This window comes from Lithobates pipiens, unplaced genomic scaffold (genome assembly GCF_037356315.1).
Source record: "Lithobates pipiens isolate NorthernLeopardFrog02 unplaced genomic scaffold, aLitPip1_a1.2 Scaffold_19, whole genome shotgun sequence".
Lineage (NCBI taxonomy): Eukaryota > Metazoa > Chordata > Amphibia > Anura > Ranidae > Lithobates > Lithobates pipiens.
This window is the reverse complement of record NW_027507764.1, coordinates 333,183,347-333,205,005: the sequence shown is the minus strand read 5'-3', so window position 1 is coordinate 333,205,005 and position 21,659 is coordinate 333,183,347. Positions and strand designations below refer to the sequence as shown.

At 44.9% G+C, this 21,659-nt stretch overlaps 1 protein-coding gene across 5 annotated transcripts in view; it reads right to left on the bottom strand.

The window, feature by feature from the left end:
• The window catches only part of ZCCHC2 (zinc finger CCHC-type containing 2), a 111,850-nt gene that overhangs the window by 12,948 nt on the left and 77,243 nt on the right, over positions 1-21,659 (bottom strand). For 3 of the 5 annotated variants that reach the window (XM_077492060.1, XM_077492062.1, XM_077492063.1), the window contains exons 8-11: positions 15,489-15,543; positions 12,136-12,268; positions 9,986-10,041; positions 8,800-8,885 (exon numbers count right to left, since the gene is read on the bottom strand). In XM_077492060.1, the coding sequence (XP_077348186.1) occupies positions 8,800-8,885; positions 9,986-10,041; positions 12,136-12,268; positions 15,489-15,543 (330 nt within the window). The remainder of the gene's footprint in view (positions 1-8,799; positions 8,886-9,985; positions 10,042-12,135; positions 12,269-15,488; positions 15,544-21,659) is intronic. The other 2 variants (XM_077492064.1, XM_077492061.1) reach the window with 2 other exon arrangements.

The window sequence follows — 21,659 nt, the reverse complement described above, 5'->3', positions numbered from 1 at the left end:
TGGCCACCAGAAAGACAACTTTCTGGGAAAGTCAACAGGGGAATCTCCCTGATATTTTCAAACGGCGGTTTTTGAAGCGCCGATAACACCAGGCTCAGATCCCACAAGGGTAACAGTGGATGCACCGGAGGGACTACATGTCGCACCCCCTGAACAAAGGTACTCACTAATGAGTGAGACGCCAGGGGTCACTGAAAAAAAGACAGCCAACGCTGATATTTGCCCCTTAATGGCGCTTAACGCCAATTTCTGGTCTACTCCTCGCTGAAGAAACAGCAGGATCCTGGATATAGAAAAGGAGTGCGGATGCCAGGCTGTCTCCTCACACATGGAGATGCAAGCCTTCCAGGTACGATGATCTATCTTCTGAGAAAAAGATTTCTGCGGCCTCAACATAGTTGGGATCACCGAGTCTGACAGACCCCAATCCTCAACACCTGGCTCTCAATAGCCATGCCGTTAAAGCCAGTGATGGTAAAGCAGGGTGGAGAGTTTGACCTTGAGGCAGAAGGTCCTCTCATAACAGCAGTTGCCATGGGGTGTCCGCCACCAGGTGCACTAAGTCTGCGTACCAAGGACATTGAGGCCAATCTGGGGCAATCAGAATTACTGGGATCCCCTCGAATTCCACTCTGCGAAGCAGATGTGGTAACAGTTTCAGTGGAGGAAAGGCGTAGATCAGCTGGTACTGATCCCACGGAGCTACCAGCGCGTCTGACGCATCTGCCCACAGATCTCTTGTCCTGGACACAAATCTTGGCACCTTCTGATTGAGACGGGAGGCCAGAAGATCCAAGTCTGGGGTGCCTCACCTCATGCACAGTAGCCCGAATACCTCCGGATGGAACGCCCATTCTCCTGGGTCCAGCATCTGGCAACTCAGATAGTCCGCCTGCCAGTTCTCCACTCCCAGGATGTAAATGGCTGACAGGGCCGGTACGTGTCGCTCTGCCCACCAAAGTATGTGTGGCGCAGGAACTTCTTGTTCCCCCTTGGTGATTGACGTATGCCACGGCCATGGCGTTGTCTAACTGGATCCTGATCGTACTCCCCTGAAGTCTCATTGACTATGTGGAGGCACAGCCTGATTGCTCTTAGTTTGAGCACATTGATCGGAAATTTGGATTCTTCTGCCGACCAGAGGCCCTGAGCCGACAACCCCCATCACTCCACCCCAGCCGAATAGGCTGGCGTCCATTGTGATCACTGTCCACTTCAGGAGGTAGGAACGACTTCCTGGACTGAATCACCGGGGACCTCAGCCACCAGATCAGTGAATCTGACTGGCTCACCTGGATCTGTCGATCGAGGGACAACTGAGATTTGTCCCATTTTGTCAAAAGCTCCTTCTGCAGGACTCGTGTAGAACTGGGCATATGGTACTGCCTCGAAGAAGGCTACCATGAGTCCCAGGACTCACATGCAGAAGCAGAGCGAAGACCACATGCGGTTCCTCAGCAGTTTTACCACGGATCTGAGAGTCTGCAGTTTGTCTGAAGGGAGAAAAAAACTCTCGCTTCGCTGGAGTCCAGCAGCAAGCCCAAGTACTCCAGATGCTGGGTCGGTACAATGACCGACTTAATTAGGTTCAACAGCCACCCAAACTCTTGCAGGGTCTGCATGGTGATCGCCACATCCTCCTCTAATTTTAAGGCGGATGATGCCCTCAGGAGGAGATCATCTAGGTATCTCATGATCGCGATCCCACGTTGCCGCTGCAACGCCAAAACTGAAGCCAATACCTTGGTAAAGACTCGGGGGGGCTAATGCCAGACCAAAAGGAAGAGCCACAAACTGGTAGTGGGCTTCCCCGACTGCAAAGCGCAGAAACTTTTGATGCCGAAGACATATGGGTATGTGCAGGTACGCATCCTGGATGTCTAAGGACGCCAGGGAGTCCCCTTGATGGAGTGCAGCGACTACTGAGCGAACTAACTGATTCTGAACCTCTGCACTTTCCCAAAGTGATTGAGGACTTTTAGGTCCAAGATTGGACGTACCCCTACAAACAGATTTGAGTAGAACCCTGGAAGCGTTCCGATTCCGGAACCGGTACAACCACCCCGTGACTCAGCAGGTCCCTTACTGCCCCCAAGAGGGTCTCCCGGTGAGCCGGGGATATGGGTATGCTGGAAGGGAAGAATCTGTTTGGCGGCCAAGAGAGACACTATCTTGTAGCCAGAGGAAATCAGATCGCAGACCCATTGGTCGGATAACCGGGAAGACCACCGGGCTGCAAACTCCCGAAGGCGGTGGGGGCAAACCTTCATGCGGTAGCACTTTTGTTCGCAGGCTTGTGGCTCCAGGGACGTTTTTGACCGTCCGTGGGCGTCCTGTCCAGCTGGGGACATTTTGTCGAAGCACCAGGCGGACGAAAAAGCCGCTTGTGAGCGGAAAAAGAGGGCCCTTGCCTGCGGCGTGGCTCCTTAGCCTTCCTGGCCTGTGGGAGTAGAGTACTCTTACCACCAGTGGCATTTTTAATAATGTCATCCAATGAGGCTCCAAAGAGCCAGTCGCAAAGGAAAGGAAGATCCGTCAGGGCTTTTTCTTGGATGCCTGGTCAGCAGACCAGCATTTTAGCCAAATCAGGCGCCTCAGCACCACAGCTGACACTGAAGCCCTGGATAACAGAGGGAGCGTATCCAGGGCCGCATCACAGACGTACTTAAGGCCTTGCACTAATTGGTCTGCTAGTTCCACGCAGACAGGGGAGGCCCGCCAGGCTGCAAACTCCAGAAGGTGACCCCCCCACCCGAGACATGGGTGGGGGCAAACCTTCATGTGGTAGCACTTTTGTTCACAGGCTTGCGGTTCCAGGGAAGCTTTTGTCCTTCCGTGATTGTCCTGGGACGTTTAACCGAAGCTCTGGACGGACGAAAAAGCCGTTTGTGAGCGGGAAAAAAAGGGGGCCCTTGCCTGCGGCGTGGCTCCTTAGCCTTCCTGGTCTGTGGGAGAAGGGTACTCTTCCCACCAGTGGCATTTTTAATAATGTCATCCAAAGAGCCGGTCGCCAAGGAAGGGAAGATCTGTCAGGGCTTTTTTGGATGCCTGGTCCGCAGACCAGCATTTTAACCAAATCAGGCACCTCAGCACCACTGCTGACACTGAAGCCCTGGATAACAGAGGGAGAGTATCCAGGGCTGCGTCACAAACGTACTTAAGGCCTTGCACTAGTTGGTCTGGAAGCCTGTTGCTCTCCCAATTCACGGTGCAACAGTTTTGCCCACTCAGTGTCTGCGACACAAGTGCAGATGCCAGTACTGGTCGCATGCCTGACCCCACAACCTTAAACAAGGAACGAGCCACTGCCACGGCCTCCCTGTCCGTGGGGTCCTAAAATGCAGAAGTCCCCTCTACCAGGATCATAGTTACTTTACAGAGGAGTCGACCATTTCTTGAGAAGGCTTTCCTTAAAGGGGTAACGACATGGATTTGGGGACTGAAAAAGTCAGTTGCGGGTGAACTTGTCAAAATAAGTCAGATAAGGGAACACCTAAGGTGAACGTGCTGGCTTGCGGGACCCAAAGGGGACCGCTACATCAGCGGAGGGATCTGCTGGCTCCTGAATCTTCAGGGTATCATGCACAGCTGTGACAAGTGCTCCAACAAGCGCTTTGTCGCGCACGGACCCGGATGGGGACTCATCCTCACTGTCCTTGTCAGCGTCATCTGACAAGACAGAGCAGGGGTCACCAGCTTAAGCAGGACCCGTCAGAGCTCTCCCCCTTTTTCCCCATGTGCCGCCTCCATCTTGGCAACGAATGAATTGAGAACGGCCGCCAGGGTGTCCATGGGCACTGCGCAGTCCGCAGGCGAACCGGTTGCAATTGCCTGGATTTCGGGGGAAGAAACACCAGTTTCTGAAGCCATGCTGACCCTACCCTGTCTGCCACCCAAAGGGGACTTAGGACACTGACAGTCCCACCCTCCTTACTGCCGCTGGCTGAGGGGCTCTTTCTCGCCGGACTCACCACCCTGAGGAGTTCTGCGCTATCCAGCAAGTAGTGCCTGTAGTCCATGTTGGCTCCCAGGTGCAGAGGAAACAGTGCTGTGTCGGTGGAAGCAGCTGCAAATGGCGCTAAAACCGCTCTGAAGTGTGCTCAGGCTTCAAGAAAATGGCCACCTAGCATCCAGCACAAGGACATAAAGCACAGGGAAAATGGCTGTGAGCACATGCTGCCGCTAGAGAACACAAAAAAAAAAAAAAAGTGTTCAGGCTTCAAGAAAATGGCCGGCGATGTCCTGTATAGGAACAATAACTAGGAAAATGGCCGCTGAAGCCCAGAAGAGCATGCTGCCTTTGCCCACACCTAAAATGGCCGCCGAAAGCAGCTCCATGAGGTACAGGGAGAAAACAATGGCGGTGAGCACAGTGCTGCGCAGGACACCAGCATGGCCTCACAGACACCTTCCAGGGGCATGAAAAACAGGACCCAGGACACAGCTAGCCAGGGCAACCCCCCCAGGTGGGAGCCCCTCCAGAGAGCCCCTGCATAGACACACACACACACACACACACACACACAACGCTCAGCAGCATCCCCCCAGGGAGGGGGAAAGGAACAGGAAGAGACGCGTGGGAGGTGAGGGACCCTCGAATCGACCTCCCAGGGAATGCCCAGCTGCTCAGCCCCACCGAGGCAGGGAGAGCTGTACTTACCAGTCCTGAAGAGCTGGGAGACATTCCATCAAAGACCCACTCACTGATCAGTACAGGGTGGCTGCTGGCCCGGCATACTGTGACGCAGACATCAGTAGCCCGGTCATATGTATGCCCCGGAGCATAAAAGCTCAACAACCACCTCTGGAGCTGAGGTTTCGCCGTGGCCTGCCTAGCGCGTAGCTGCGGCCCGCAGACGCTCGATGGCCGGACTGGGGAGACTACAAGGATAAGAATAGCCAGCCTGTCACCCAGCCAGCTGTTCACAGCAGATCACGGGATCTTGCGCAAAAAGTCATGCTTCTGCAGAGAAAAACAAACAAACAAAACAAAAACAAAACAAAACAAAACAAAACAAAAAAACACAAACCGATGGGCCCGCAGGGTTCCTAGGTCCTTCTCCTTCACTAGGCAAAATAAAAGGGGTGACTGCATGGCAGGCTGGAGGGTTGTTGCCCAAGGGACCGTCCCCTGGGTGGAACTAAAGAGTTCTGAGTGTTGTGTAACAACTAATGCCTAGTATTCTCCTAGTGGTGGGCATAACAACCCAATGGCTAAGAGGAGCTGTGTCGGTCGGTGAATATAAGAGAAATACATTTCATGGTTAAGTACAAAAATCACATCTATTTTATGTTCATTCATTAACCACTTAAAGGACCAGAAGATTTGGCCCCTTAATGGCCAGGCCATTTTTTGCAATACAGCACTGCGTCGCTTTAACTGACAATTGCACGGTCCTGCGATGCTGTACCCAAACAAAATGGACATCCTTTTTTTCCCTACAAATATAGCTTTCTTTTAGTGGTATTTGATTACCTCTGCAGTTGCAAAAGTTTTATAGCATCTACAAAATAGGGGATATATTTTTGGCATTTTAAATATATATTTTTTTTACTAGTAATGGGGGTGTTCAGCAATTTTTAGCAGCGACATTGCAGTGGACAGATTGGACACTTGACAATTTTTGGGACCACTGACATTTATACAGCGATCAGAGCTAAAGATAGCCACTGATTACTATATAAACGTCACTGACAGGGAAGGAGTTAACACTAGGGGGCGATCAAGGAGTAAGTGTTCCCTAGGGAGGTGTTCAACTGTGGGGGCAGTGTACGAGAGAGAGAGAGAGAGAGAGACAGAGACAGAGACAGAGACAGAGACAGAGACAGAGACAGAGAGACAGAGAGACAGAGAGACAGAGAGACAGAGACAGAGACAGAGACAGAGACAGAGACAGAGACAGAGACAGAGACAGAGACAGAGACAGAGACAGAGACAGAGACAGAGACAGAGACAGAGACAGAGACAGAGACAGAGACAGAGAGAGAGAGAGAGAGAGAGAGAGAGAGAGAGAGAGAGAGAAGATCTCCCTCTCTATCCTCCCCTGTCAGAACTGGGATCTGTCCGTTTACACCAGGGGTCTCAATCTTGTGGCCCTCCAGCAGTTGCAAAACTACAAGTCCCATTGCAAGGCTGACAGTTAAAAGCATGACTCCATCAGGCAGAGGCATGATGGGACTTGTAGTTTTGCAACAGCTGGAGGGCTGCTAGTTTGAGACCCCTGGTTTACACTGACAGATCCCCATTCTGGCTCTCTGAGGAGAGATCTCGGGTGGCCGGCGGACATCGCAGCTGCCGGGTATGCGCATAGGCTCCTACGTCATGCCGCACATCCCCCCTATACCCCTTAAAGTGGCCACCATACAGCTACGACGATTCGCACAGGGGAGCCAAGCTGCCGCTGTATAATGATGGCGGCTAGTCGGCAAGTAGTTAAAAAATTTTAAAAAGCTTGCTTCTTCTTTTAACAGAACCATATTCTCCTCCTTGGTCTTACTATTAGAATTTGTTTGGGTACATTTAACAAATTCTGGAGCCTTTTAGAATCAGAATTTAAAGTGGAAGTAAACTCCCCTATCGTTTTCAGCCAAGGAAGCTGCCATCTTTGCCTCTGTTTAATCTTCAACAGCTATGGTGATGCACATGCGATTCGTTATGACACCAGCCATTGGATGGTTTGATAGTTTGGCGGAGAGCACAGCCAATGTGCAGTTAGCATTCCCGGCATGCCTTTTTTTTTTTTAACGGTTTAAATCGATGGGTTTATTCCACTTTAAGTGTTTGCTATATAATCAGTACACAACCATATAATTGCAATTACACACAGATGGACTCCACAGGCAAATGATTGCACCACCCCTTATTTAAAAAGTGTTCATAGCAAATGAGGTGATTACTTATGCAATAAAGACTTTTTAGGATTTTTATCTGAATGTATTTTGAAAAACCATGTTGATTTTTTTCCATTCTAGAAGTAATGTTGAGGTTGAGTCAGTGAGTGGGTTGGGGTTGACAAGTGAAAAACTCATACAATAAAAGACGTTGGTGTGCTGCACTTTATGAGAGGTTTGTGCCAAACATAAATATGTCAAATCTCATAAGCTTAAAACAAATGCACCAGTTAACTTGCTGGCTAGAATTTTATTAAAATTGTACATAATTGTCTTCTCCAGAGTTTTTCTACTTGGTATCATTTAAAGCTCATTGTCCGTTTAATATTTTTTAAAAGAAATAGCTTCCAGATTTTTTGACAAAGTCAATGGCCTGCACAAGACAGCAATGCTGAGAGCATTCTAAAAGGAGGGACATTTCTGCCGATTATAAACCTCTTTCTTATATCACACATTGGATGAGCCTGTGTCTTATTTCAACCTGATTGTGACTATAAATATGTAACATAGGTATTCAAAAAGCAGCCAATATGGTACTTGTCCCTTTAGTATACATGTCGCCAATTTTTTTAAAGTTTTGGAAAGACTAGTTTTTTTTTTCTCTTTTTTTGCTTCCTGTGTCCCCACTGGAGATTTCCCCCTTAAGACTCGGTTCACATATATGCAAATTGGATGCATTTTTAACCACATCAGATTCGCATAGCATGTGAATTGGACTTGCTTTCATTGGAGCCATTCATTCACACATGTCCAGGGTGGCCGCGGTCCAAGGCTTGATTCACAATAATGCGCTTCTTGGAGAAATGCAGGGAATTGTTAATTTTATTTTATTTAAACATGGGTTCCTATGGAACCAGTTCACATCAATGCATTTTTGTGCCCGTTTTTGAAAAAGACCTCAGATCTCACATTTACACTTAAATGCAATAAAAAAATAAAATAAAAAAAAGTGATGTTGGACGTCGCTTCCGTCATCCAACTTCATTGAGTCAAGTGGGGACCCATCATTCCCTCACTCGACTCACTGCCTCTGAGGGGAAAGGATAGGATAGTCTCTACCACTACAGTTGGGTCTGGTAAGCGGTGGAGACGACCATAACGTGGCGGGAGAGGGATGGGTCCCTCTCCTGCCGCTGATAAAATTTATCTTGCGAGGAATCCGTCGGAGACCACTTTTATCTAAAGTGGTGCGCCCGCTGTTTCAGAAAATACCTGGGTTTTGGTAGCTATCTACTGCCATAACCCAGATGATATTCTAGTCAAAATACCGACATATAAGGATGACGGTTCGCGGTAAATGGTTCATAAAGGACATAAAGGTCAAAAACCGGCTCTTGGTTTTTTTTTTTTTCCCTCATTTCACTGCTTTTTTGGTGAATGTGTAGGGGTGTTTTTTCTTAGCTGGTTGACAACTGATGACTCATCCATTGATAAGGCCTCCTTAGCAACCAGCTATATACAGTGAATGAAGGAAAAAAAAAAAAAAAAAAAAAAAGTAAAAACGCGCAGCAAAAAGCACTGCAGAAACGCTCAAAAGTAACATGCATAGATGTAAATTGAGCCTAAAAGGGTCCTAGGAGATTTCGAGTATGGTTTAGGTAGGAATTCAAGTAGAAAGTTGCATTTGAACTGGTGAACAAAACTGCACCGGACTCTGGACTGAAAACCACAGCGGGACATGTGTGAACCTAGCCTAACTCCTGTCATAGTGCCACAATCATAAGTACCGGAAATCTCCAGAACGGGAAACAGAGAAAAAAAAAAAAAAAAAAAAATGGTGGTCTAATTTTGATAAAAATATATAATAATAATAATAATAATAAGTGCTACATTTCATTACTAAATTTGTAATTCTACTATAGCACTTGTAAGATTTCACAAAAGTCTAATTTTACACATGGCACTTACCCTTCACTGAAGCAACCCGAATATTCTGAGACGATTTAATCCCATTTGTTCTACATGTCGACCGACCATCAACTTTCTGATTACTTCTATTTAAAGCACAAAGTTCAAGTTAGAATGCACCGGAGAGGCAATGCAGAAAAATAAAATATTTATATATTTTTTCAGAGATACCTGCAACTTAGACATGTAATAAATTATAAAAGCTGACTGGGAAAAAAAAAAACATTACACCTGAGCATGGATGACCCTACATAAAATCTTTCCTAGGGTGTAGTAAGTGTTGGAGATGAGGGGCCAGCACCATGCCTCATATCTGGCAGATCTGCAAACTTATCCAACATTTTTGGCAATTTTTGTACCAGTGTGAACAGTGTAAATTGCCCCAAAACCCTCCCTCCTGTTATCCCTGACACATTTAAGGTGGCCAAACAAAGTCTATTGAGATTTTTAATTTCTACAAGTGGAAGATTTATCCCCAGACATAAGAGTTCCACAACTGGTCCTAACGTAACAGACTTGACCGCTGAGCTGAATCCCATTATAATGGAAGAAGGGACGACCAAATTAAAAGGTTGGTATGTCAGTCTTGCAACAACCTTGAGTTTTGCATCCGCCTCCCTCAGTACTAAAACCAACTAAAGTTTAAACTTCAGCTATGCCCTGGCCGTGCTGCCCCTCCTTTGCAACAAGCACCACCCCCCGTTTGCGTGACTTCACAATTATTTTTGTTGAACATTCCTTCCACCACAAAGATGCATCTCGTTATAATGCTACCTTTTACTCTCATTAACATAATGTTCATAATGGTCAATTTGGACATGTGCTGTGCCTTGAATTAAACTTATGCAAATCCATATGTGAGCTTTTTTGGGATAAGGGTCTGATCGTCACCCCCTGTATTTTGGGAGACTTGGGAAAAAAAAAAAAAACTTACAAAAGCCTCAGAAACCAGAACTGTCACTAAAGAACCCCAAATATAAAAAGATGTGTCTCTTTTTGCCAACAAAATAAAGGTTTACAGTTAAGGAAATAAAAACTCAGGCTACTGGAAAACTGTAAACCATCACATTTCACAACAAATAGAAAACAATGCAGAAGTAACCTAACAGAACTACAGTAGTAATAGACTTTACTGACTTAATTATTGTTAAAAAAAAAAAAAAAAAGTAACAAAATAAGGCACTACCTTTCTGTGTTTTCCCGGCGTACTAAGCGTGAGCTGCATTTTTCCAATGTACGCTGCTAAGAAAACAGAGCAGTTTTAAAAAAAAGGTTTCGTCCTAAATCAGACTACAGTGTAGAAATTCAGTTCACCACTACAGATTACAAACTAATAAAGCATGTAACAATTAGGACAGAAAAGGAAAGAAGCTTTGCATAATATTTAGTTAAAGCAGGAAATTGTATTTGTTGAAGTTTTCATTTTGAAAGTATCAAGCGTGACCCAATCTGGCACGGTAACATACCTGTGTACAGAAGGGCAGTATGGACGACATAGCAAATAGCAATAGCAGGCTACAGAAAAGGCTTCCTTTAAGTATATATACACAAAGTTTTTTTTTTTTATTATTGGTTTTGAATATGGTAGGAATGATCCAAAACCCTTGTAAGTTTTTTTGCTTTGTGTCTACCTAAGGAGATTTTTCCTTTACTTCTGATCAGAGAATACAATATGAAAAGAGTAATATGAAGAGAGAGGAACTCTATACAAAAGTAAGGAGAATTTCCTCTTAGCCCTTGTACACACGGTCGGACATTCCGACAACAAAATCCGTCGGATTTTGTCCGAAACCGGTGTTGCATACACATGGTCGGACAAAGTTGTCGGAAAATCCGATCGTTCGTAACGGGATGACGTTATTTCGTTACGATGGGACTACGTTCAGGCTAGTAGCCAATAGCTTTGGGCTAGGAATTTGATCTGAGCATGCGTGGCACCTTGTCCGATCGGAATTCTCTACAAACAATCTGACAAAGTCTGATCGGATCATGTTGTCGGAAAATTTAATAGCCCAACTCTAAAACTTTTTCGGTCGGATATTCCGATGGAAACAGTCTGATGGAGCCCACACACGGTCGGATTATCCGACAACAAGGTCCAATCAGACATTTTCTGTCGGAATGTCCGACCGTGTGTACAAGGGCTTAGACAGTTGTCACCAGACTAGTTGTCCTCATTGTCAGATTAACCCTCACGTTTTGTTTGGGTAATAACTGTAAGGGCCAGTTCACACCAGATGCAGTTCTGTGTGCTTTTTTTCTGCACTAAATGAATGCACAATGTTTTCCATGTATAGCAATGGCTTTAGCTCACACCATGCAGTCAGCTTCCTGTGCAGAAACTGACCGGAATCTGACTTCATGGTGTGAACTAGAGCCATTGGAACATATGGAAAACACTGTGCATGCATTTTGTGCAGAAAAAAAAAAAAAAAAGCACACTGAACTGAATCTGGTGTCAACTGGCCCTTAAAAGGTTTTTTCCTCACTTTCTGACTTTGTGGCAATGGTTACCAGAACTTAGAGAGTCTGAATCTTTCCAAAAGGGACGCAGACAGCCATAAAAAAAATGATAGGGGTTCTAATATTTTCCTGATCTATCTGAAGTTATATTAAAAAAAGAATATAAAAATTTAATTTGATTTTAAAAGACCCCCGTGACATACAGCTGCAGGCACTATGGAGCAATTAAACCTTGAAGTGGTTGAAAACCCTTAGGCCTCTTTCACACGGTCAATCCGTCCGCCTGTCAGTTTTTCAATGTACTTCAAGGGTATGGTAAGTAATAAAATCCTATTTTACCATTTGGCAAGTTAATGAACATAACTTGAATGTTCAGAATCTGTTCATGTTTCCATAAAAGTGGGGTGCCCCTAAAAAAAAAATTAAAAGTCAGCAGCTACAAATACTGCAGCTGGTGACTTTTAATAATCGGACACTTACCTGTCCCAGGGTCCAGCGATGCAGGGGAACGAAGCCCCCCTTGTTCCCCGCTCCGCTCGCGGCACCGTCATTCGTACTGTGGGCACTCGGCTGTGGCTTCACAGCCGGGCACCCACTGCACATGTGCGAGCGGCGCCGTGATACGCCGCACAGTTATCTGGGACACATGACAGGTCCCAGATGACTGTGTGGCGCGAAGGGAAGTGATGTCACCAGCGCGGGCAAGGAAGAAGGCAGACTACGAGGGACCCCCTAGCAACAGGTATTTAGAGGTGAGTAAAACTTTTTTTTTTTATCAATTTTTTTTTTCCAATTTTAAGATTTTTAAACACTTTTTTATTTTTTGGTGGCACCACCACTTTAAGCTTCGATACTGATCATTAATGTTCTTACCTGGTATCTATCATTTATATAGCGCAAAGGGTGCTGAGGGTCCCTACAATCATTCTTCCTCCAGTCTGTTCCGTTTTGTTCAGGACGAGAGATGTGAACAGCATCAACGGATGAGCTTTTCACAGGAACATAACTGTTGGAAGACGTAAACAAAGAAATAATGCAGCAGTCATTCTGAGATAATAAAAAGAATACTCAGTGCTACTTTTTACAAGTATTTCAGCAAAGTATAAAGCATAGCATGCACACACAAACCGAAGTAAATCAGTCCAGGACAATCCGATCGCGTGTGGGCTAATCCGATCATTTTTCACATAAAAAATCCGACAGACTTAAAAATAGAACATGTTTCCACAATCTGTCCGACAGACTCAATTCCCATCGGGAAAACCGGTCGCCTGTATGCTGGTCCGAAGGACCAAATACGACGCAAGGAAGCTACTGGCTACTGGACTTTCTTTTTTAGTCCCGGCTTACATCACGTTCAAAATGAACGGACTTTCAAACAGACTTGTCCGTTCGTTTGTGGGCAAGTCCGTTCGTTCGGAAAGGTCCGTCGGGAAGACCGTTGGACCTAGTCTGCCAGAAAGTCCAGTCATGTGTAACCCTACCCCACGCATTGAGTCCTTTGATTGTGGATGTATACCACAATTGTGACATTGACTGTACCCTGACTGAGTCACTTCAGAAAGAGGATCCAGTGCTGCAGGGTCGAGGGGAGTGCTTTGAGCCCCAAGATGTTGATAGGGAGCTTGAATTCCCCCAGTGGCCATGTTCCTTGGACTGTAAGACCCCTTTCACACCATGCCACCCATTAGCAGTGTTTTACCATCGGATTTGCGGCGCATTTTGGCCTCTAGCGGGGCGCTTTTACCCCCGCTAGCGGCAAAGAAAGTCTTAATACCGCCGGCAATATGCCGCAATAGCGGCGTTTTGCCGATGGTATTACAGCGCTGCCCCATTGATTTTTTTAATGGGAAGCAGCGGTGGAGGAGCGGTAAACACACCACTCCTTCACCGCTCCAAAGAAGCTGCTGGCAGGACTTTTCCTGACGTCCTGCCAGTGCACCGATGCAGTGTGAAAGCCCTCGGGCTTTCACACTGACAATGGTGCAGCTGTTTTAGGGCGGATTACAGGCGCTATTTCTAACGATATAGCGTCTGCAAAACTCCCTTGGTGTGAAAGGGGTCTAAGGGCGGATTTCAGGCGCTATTTCTAACGCTATAGCACCTGCAAAATGCCCTTGGTGTGAAAGGGGTCTTATGGATTGGAACACTCCTCCTCAGAGTTGCATCTGTTGTGACAACTTTCCAGTGATAAGGAATGAGGACTTTTAGAGATGTTAGGGGCTCCTGAGGAGGGGGAGATTTGGAATCTTCCACTGTGAAAGTAAAACCTTCCTTCCTGTGAAATATTTGATGACTTGGTCTAGTGCCGCACCAAACAGAGGTCTTCTTTGAAAAGGCATAGGTGTGAGGTGTCTTTTGCAGGCAGCTTCAGCTGTTTAAGCTTTAGCCATAAGATCCTACACAAAAGAATAGAGATATGAGCTATTCCAGAAATTTGTCTCATGACGTTCTAGAGCATCCAGACAAAAAAGCAGAGCATTAGGCAATTGCTATAATTGCTCTGTAACAGCAAGATCCAGAAATACAGTGTCAAGTTGGTTCTTCTTTGCCCTAGCCCATTTAGTTGCAGTTTGATATAATGAACTGACAATTTTCTATCTGTAGAATCTATGAAAGATGGAACTTCAATAGGTACTGTAACATATTTGTTTAGGACAGAGACTACAGGATCAACTACAGGAATTAGTTCACTTCAGTGGAAAAATAGCTTGCAAAGGAGTTCAGAAAAGATTCTGTGGGGACTGGGGAGTCAAATTCTGCTCTGTAGTGACCCAGACATCAGACTATATGTTCATGAACTGGGAATGCTTTGCAGGTTTCTTTGTACCGAAAGGGGAATGAAGAGCTGGGGAAAAGTCAGGCTGCACAATGCCAAGGCTTTTGCAGAGGCAATTATCTTTCCAATGTTAGCAATCATGATGTGTGAAAATGCCTCTTTAATATTGTGACTCTGGGAAAGAAAAATATTTTGCAGCTTCTTCCAATAAGGCCTCAATATCCTCTTAAATTCCTTCTGTGTCTGTATCCTCTAGAACTGGCAAACCAGGATATGACTCAGGTTGGGAAATGGGAGTAGGAGAAAAAGGCATGGCATTTTTGAGCCCTGGACAAAGATGGCTGTATTAAGGCTGTAAAGCTGTCCAAGGAAACACGACACAGATGCAGAAAATTCTGCTCGAGTCAAATAGGCCTCTTGCTGCATGCCTGAATCAGAGAGAATTGGATGCCGACATCAGTGTTAAAAGCGGAGGTCCGCCCACCACTGCAAAATTTAAAAGCCAGCAGCTGCACATTCTGTAGCCGATGACATTTAATAACCGCACACTTACCTGTCTTGGACTCCAGTGATGTCGGCACCTTGGCTGATGTTTCCATCAGCTGTCGGATGCATGCCGCCTCCATTGCTAGTAAGAGAACCCAGCGTGAACCATACTGCGCATACACATGAGGCTCTGCTCCTCTCTCCTACTGGCCCCGTGGCCAGGGAAGGAGGAGGGAGCCCGGGCGGGGAGGTCAATACCCTCGACTGAGGCTCCCAGAAGTGGGAACAGGATACCTGTGAAGGAGTACAATGATCGGAAGTTCCACTTTTGGGTGGAACTCCGCTCCAAGACTGGACTTGCATCGAAGGAATGCATTGTCACCGAGTTTTAGCATTGTGCAGGCCTTTTCTTACCTGTCCACGAAGCTGAACTGTATATGGAGTCTAGGCTTCGCCCAGCATGGTGATCACAAACTCCCCCACCCCGAAGAGGGCTTCAGGGACTGGGTTTGCTAGTTATAGACCACGGCCCTGAACCTGTATAGCATCCTGCGTTGCATTAAGTATTAAGCGCCCAAAGCAACAATACGGGCTGTCCCCACAGAGTGGGGTTTGAGTATGGCTCCCAAGTTTTTATTGAAGTTGTGCTGATCTGGATACATTGCTTCAATGTTGTCATTAGAAGACAGTGAAAGGTTGACTGAAGAATTCAAACATAATAAAGGTAAAATGTAAAACGAATTAAGCCAAGGGTGAAAAAGCTCATCAGGGGAGGTGCCAGGGGGGCGTGTCTTCTAAAGCTTTGCCAGTGTCAAATCACCTGAAAGTACATTACCTATGGTATACGAATACTCTGCCTGCATCCTGTACTATACAACACACTTTACTGTTACTACTACAATAATAATAAGAATTAACAGATCATATCAACTTTCAAAAAAGAAGAAAAAAAAAAACTTACTTTGTGACCAGACTTTTTCCCGATTTCTTGTAGCCTGTTGTGTGGTGCATACCATCTAACAAAAAAAAAAAAAACGAAAACATGTTACAGCAAACAAAATAGCTGCATTCTCACCAAACCCCATTTGCAGAATGTACAACATGTGCAATAATTGTTTAAGCCTACACATCCAAATAGGAGTTTTGGTTGTACACTACCTACCAGCATATAACAATCACTGATATTGATGGCCACTTGTATATCAAGGTAAATTTATAAAGGCTGAGTAGACAAGCTTTTAAAACAAATTCACACAGCAGCCTTGAGCTTTAGCATCTTTTTGTTTAGCTAGCTTCTGGCTTTCATGTGAAAGGGATCCGGCTGGCAGTAGAGCAGCATCTTAATTTGTAAGGTACTTTGAAGTGCCATCGCCCCTGCACTGGTTCCTAGGGACTCCCATTCCTCAGACCTCAGTAAATAGTGTCAGAATACTGTAGTTCTCAGTGGTCAGAATCCCAGCTAACATGCTGGGTTACCTACTGATCAAATACAATCCTGTCTTTAATCCGCTGTGGAAGGCAGGGGATAGGTTAAAAAATAAAAAAGGGTTAACACAAAAAAAAAAAAAATCTAAAATTCTATTAATCACTTGTGAACCGCCCGCTGGTACTGCTATGCTGCTGCCCGTTTTCAGGTTTAGGGCACACACAAAGCAGAGAAAAGAAACAAAAAGAGGTTTTTAGTAAAATATCAGCACACATTACATATTGTTAGGCACTGATTTTACCCCTTGATTACCCCAGACGTTAACCCCTCCCAGTCAGTGTCTTTAGTGACAGTGTTAAGTATTTGCACTAATCACTAAGTGTCACCGGTGATGTCAGTGAAAGTTAAGTCAGTTTGAACCATCGTAGTTCCATTATAGATTGCTGATCACTGCCATTAGTAGTATTTGCCATTAGCAGTAGTTAAAATTATATATATATATATATATATATATATATATATATATATATATATATATATATATATATATATATATATATATATATATATATATATATATATATATATATATATATATATATATATAATATATATATACCGTATATACTCGAGTATAAGCCGAGATTTTCAGCCTCTTTTTTGAGGCTGAAAGTGCCCCCCTCGGCTTATACTCGAGTCATCGCTGTCTGCCCGCTCGATCAGCGTGTCGAGCAGACAGACAGCGGCCATTCTGATTCAAAAGCCGCGCCTCCGGCTCCGCCTTCGCCTGTGATAGGCGGAACACTGAATTTCCCAGCAGCCTGTGTTCCGCCTATCACGGGCATCCGCTCATCCTCGTACTACGGACGAGGATGATACGACGTCCGTGATAGGCGGAACACAGGCTGCTGGGAAATTCAGTGTTCCGCCTATCACAGGCGAAGGAGGAGGCGCGGCTTTTGAATTTTACAATGGCCGCCGACGAAGAGGGCACGGGACGGAGGCAAGGCAACGCACGGCACGGGACAGGACGGGACGGGACGGGACGAAGGCAAGGCACGACACGGGACGGAGGCTCGGGACAAAGGCTCGGGACACAGGTAGGCTGGACACACACACACACACACACACACACACACACACACACACACACGGATGGATGGATGGATGGATGGAGACACACACACACACAGGGATGGATGGATGGATGGATGGATACACACACACACAGGGATGGATGGATGGATGGAGACACACACACACAGGGATGGATGGATGGATGGATGGAGACACACACACACAGGGATGGATGGATGGATGGATGGAGACACACACACACAGGGATGGATGGATGGATGGATGGAGACACACACACACAGGGATGGATGGATGGATGGACACACACACACACAGGGATGGATGGATGGATGGACACACACACACACACAGGGATGGATGGACGGACACACAGGGATGGACGGACACACAGGGATGGACAGGCATGTCTCACCCTCGGCTTATACACGAGTCAATAAGTTTGCCAGTTTTTTTGGGGGTAAATTGGGGGCCTCGGCTTATATTCGGGTCGGCCTATACTCGAGTATATACGGTATATATATTTCGTATAGTGCTGTGCTAAATAGCAAAAAAAATGGCCTGATCATGATGGGGATAAAATCTGAAGTGTTTAATATAAATAGGAAAAAGTTAAACAGCCAACCTGCTGCCCCACATGCGCACACACTGATGCAAGGTGTGTAAAGGGAACACAAATGAATGCAAGCTACAATTGCACCTCACATGTTCAGTATCTCCACGAATGGCAGAGAGCAAAAATTCTAGGGCCATCATTTAATGTGGACTCTAAATGGATGATCTGTAAAGGCTTTCAAATCATTGCTAGAGCACAATATTTCTGTACCATAGTATTTCGACGCTTCACATGTGAGCACAGTTAGCAGGCTTGACATGTTTGGTATTTTTTTTTTTACTCAATAAATGTTTGATACAACACCATCTAAGGTCATGTTAATTTAGGCCTTCCTGAAAATAGATTTGATAAAACCGTTGAATAGCTTGTGCTATCTCTATTCTCAAAAAAAGAGAATAGAGATAGATATATCCATTTACTAACACTAACCCACAGGGCCTCTGCTTTTAGACACTTTATAAATCTTTGGAGGCTTTAAATAATTAAATAAAAAAGATTTTACTAAGCTTGTGAAAAATTTAAACATTTCCCTGGGTGAGAAGTGGTTAACGGCACTTCTACACTGAGGCGCTGCTAGTTTTAACGACGCTTTGTCGTTTTAGGGGCGCTTTACGGCCTCTAGCGGGGCGATTTTATCCCCCAATAGCGGCCAAAGGGTTAAAAGCAGTGCTGCCCATTTTCAATGCTGCTTGCAGGACTTTTTTTTTTTTAAACATCCGGCAAGTGAACCGCTCCAGTGTGAAAGCCCTCAGGCTTTCACGCTGGAGTGACAGAAGAAGCGCTTTACAGGTGCTATTTTTAGCGATATAGCGCCTTGGTGTGAAAGTAGTCTAAACAAATTATTCTGTAACATGTTACATAGTTAGTCAGGTTGAAAAAAAAAAAAAAAAAAAAGGACAAAAGTCCATCTAGTTCAAAAAAAATATATACATATATTATAATAATTATATCCCATATACAAAATCCTTCACCCACAGTTGATCCAGAGCATTGGTCTGCAAACTATGGCCCTCCAGTTGTTCAGGAACTACAATTCCCATCATGCCTAGTCATGTCTGTGAATGTCAATGTCAGAGTTTTACAATGCCTCATGGGATGTGTCGTTTTGCAACAGCTGGAGGGCCGTAGTTTAAGGATACCTGATCCAGAGGAAGGCAAACAACCTCAGCAAAGCATTCTCCAGTTTGCTACAACAGGGGAAAAAATTCCTTCCTGATCCAGAGAGGCAAATTTTCCCTGGATCAACTTTACTTATATATGTTAGTATCCAGTTATATGATGTAAATTTAGGAAAGAATCCAGGCCTTTTTAAAGCAATCTACTGAACTTGCCAGAACCACCTCTGGAGGGAGTCTATTTCACATTTTCACAGCTCTTACTGTGAGGAGCTTTCTGTATTTGGAGATGAATTTAGATCAACCAAAAACAAACTTGCAATTTCCTTGATCAGCAAGAAGTGCAAATAAGGAGAACTTAGTCTTTAACCACTTAAGGACCAAGCATCTTTTTAAGATTTGTTGTTTACAAGTTAAAATCATTTACAGTGCCTTGCGAAAGTATTCGGCCCCTTTGAACTTTTCAACCTTTTGCCACATTTCAGGCTTCAAGAATCACCAACAAGTGGGACACAATTGTGAAGTGGAACGAAATCTATTGGATTTTTGAAACTTTTTTTAACTAATAAAAAAATGAAAAGTGGGGCGTGCAAAATTATTCGGCCCCCTTGCGTTAATACTTTGTAGAGCCACCTTTTGCTGCGATTACAGCTGCAAGTCGCTTTGGGGTATGTCTCTATCAGTTTTGCACATCGAGAGACTGAAATTCTTGCCCATTCTTCCTTGCAAAACAGCTCGAGCTCAGTGAGGTTGGATGGAGAGCATTTGTGAACAGCAGTTTTCAGCTCTTTCCACAGATTCTCGATTGGATTCAGGTCTGGACTTTGACTTGGCCATTCTAACACCTGGATACGTTTATTTGTGAACCATTCCTTTGTTGATTTTGCTGTATGTTTGGGATCATTGTCTTGTTGGAAGATAAATCTCTGTCCCAGTTTCAGGTCTTTTGCAGACTCCAACAGGTCTTCATCCAGAATGGTCCTGTATTTGGCTGCATCCATCTTCCCCTCAATTTTAACCATCTTCCCTGTCCCTGCTGAAGAAAAGCAGGCCCAAACCATGATGCTGCCACCACCATGTTTGACAGTGGGGATGGTGTGTTGAGGGTGATGAGCTGTGTTGCTTTTACGCCAAACATAACGTTTTGCATTGTGGGCAAAAAGTTCGATTTTAGTTTCATCTGACCAGAGCACCTTCTTCCACATGTTTGGTGTGTCTCCCAGGTGGCTTGTGGCAAACTTTAGAGAGACTTTTTATGGATATCTTTGAGAAATGGCTTTCTTCTTGCCACTCTTCCATAAAGGCCAGATTTGTGCAGTGTATGACTGATTGTTGTCCTATGGACAGACTCTCCCACCTCAGCTGTAGTTCTCTGCAGTTCATCCAGAGTGATCATGGGCCTCTTGGCTGCATCTCTGATCAGTCTTCTCCTTGTCTGAGCTGAAAGTTTAGAGGGACGGCCAGGTCTTGGTAGATTTGCAGTCTGATACTCCTTCCATTTCAAAATGATCGCTTGCACAGGGATGTTTAAAGCTTGGGAAATCTTGCTTGGGATGTTTAAAGCTTGGGAAATCTTTTTGTATCCAAATCCGGCTTTCAACTTCTCCACAACAGTATTACGGACCTGCCTGGTGTGTTCCTTGGTCTTCATGATGCTCTCTGCGCTTTCAACAGAACCCTGAGACTATCACAGAGCAGGTGCATTTATACAGAGACTTGATTACACACAGGTGGATTCTATTTATCACCATCAGTCATTTAGGACAACACTGGATCATTCAGAGATCCTCGCTGAACTTCTGGAGTGAGTTTGCTGCACTGAAAGTAAAGGGGCCGAATAATTTTACACGCGCCACTTTTCAGTTTTTTTTATTTTCTAAAAAAGTTTAAAATATCCAATAGATTTCGTTCCACTTCACAATTGTGTCCCACTTGTTGGTGATTCTTCACAAAAAATTAAAATTTTATATCTTTGTTTGAAGCCTGAAATGTGGCAAAAGGTTGAAAAATTCAAAGGGGCCGAATACTTTCGCAAGGCACTGTAAATTAAAAAATTTAAATCACAAATTAAAACAAAAAAACAGTAACGTTAGCCCAATTTTTTTCTAGATTTTAAAAGATAATGTTACACCGAGTAAATTGATATCCAACAGGTCATGCTTCAAAATTGCGCCCGCTTGTGGAATAGCAACAAACTGGCACATAAAAATCTCCATTGGCGACGTTTAAAAATTTGTACACCGATTGTGCTAGAATTATTGCTCCTTCTCCAACGATCATGGGGATACCTCACATGTGTGGTTTGAACATTGTTTTCATATGCAGGCGCAACTTACGTATGCATTCACTTCTGTGCACAAGCTCGGCAGAACGGGGCACTTTAAAAAAAAATTTGTCTGCTTTATTTTACTTTATATTTTTAGATTTTTACGCTGTCCTTTAACAAAAATAAATAAATAAATAAATAAAAAAAATCCCCTTTAAGAGTGTTCGACATCGCTTCCTTCAGCCAATGTTAAAGAGCCATCTTTCCATCACTCAGCATCCAGTCTCACAGGGGAGATGACCCGATAGTCTCCGCCTCTACCGACGGCTCCGGTAAGTGGTGGAGATGACCGAAGCTTAGTGGTACCTCTACCACCACCGATAAAAGATCTCGTGCAAATCCACCACAGAGAGCACTTTTATTTGAAAGCCAGGTGCCCGCCGTTTCAGAGGATACCGGTGTTATGGCAGCTACCCCGTTTCCCCGGTAATAAGACCTAGCATGATTGTCGGTGTTGGCTGCAATATAAGCCCTGCCCCACAAATAAGCCCTACCCCGTTTCCCTGAAAATAAGCCCTACTCTGAAAATAAGACCTACAAGGACTTTAACTAGG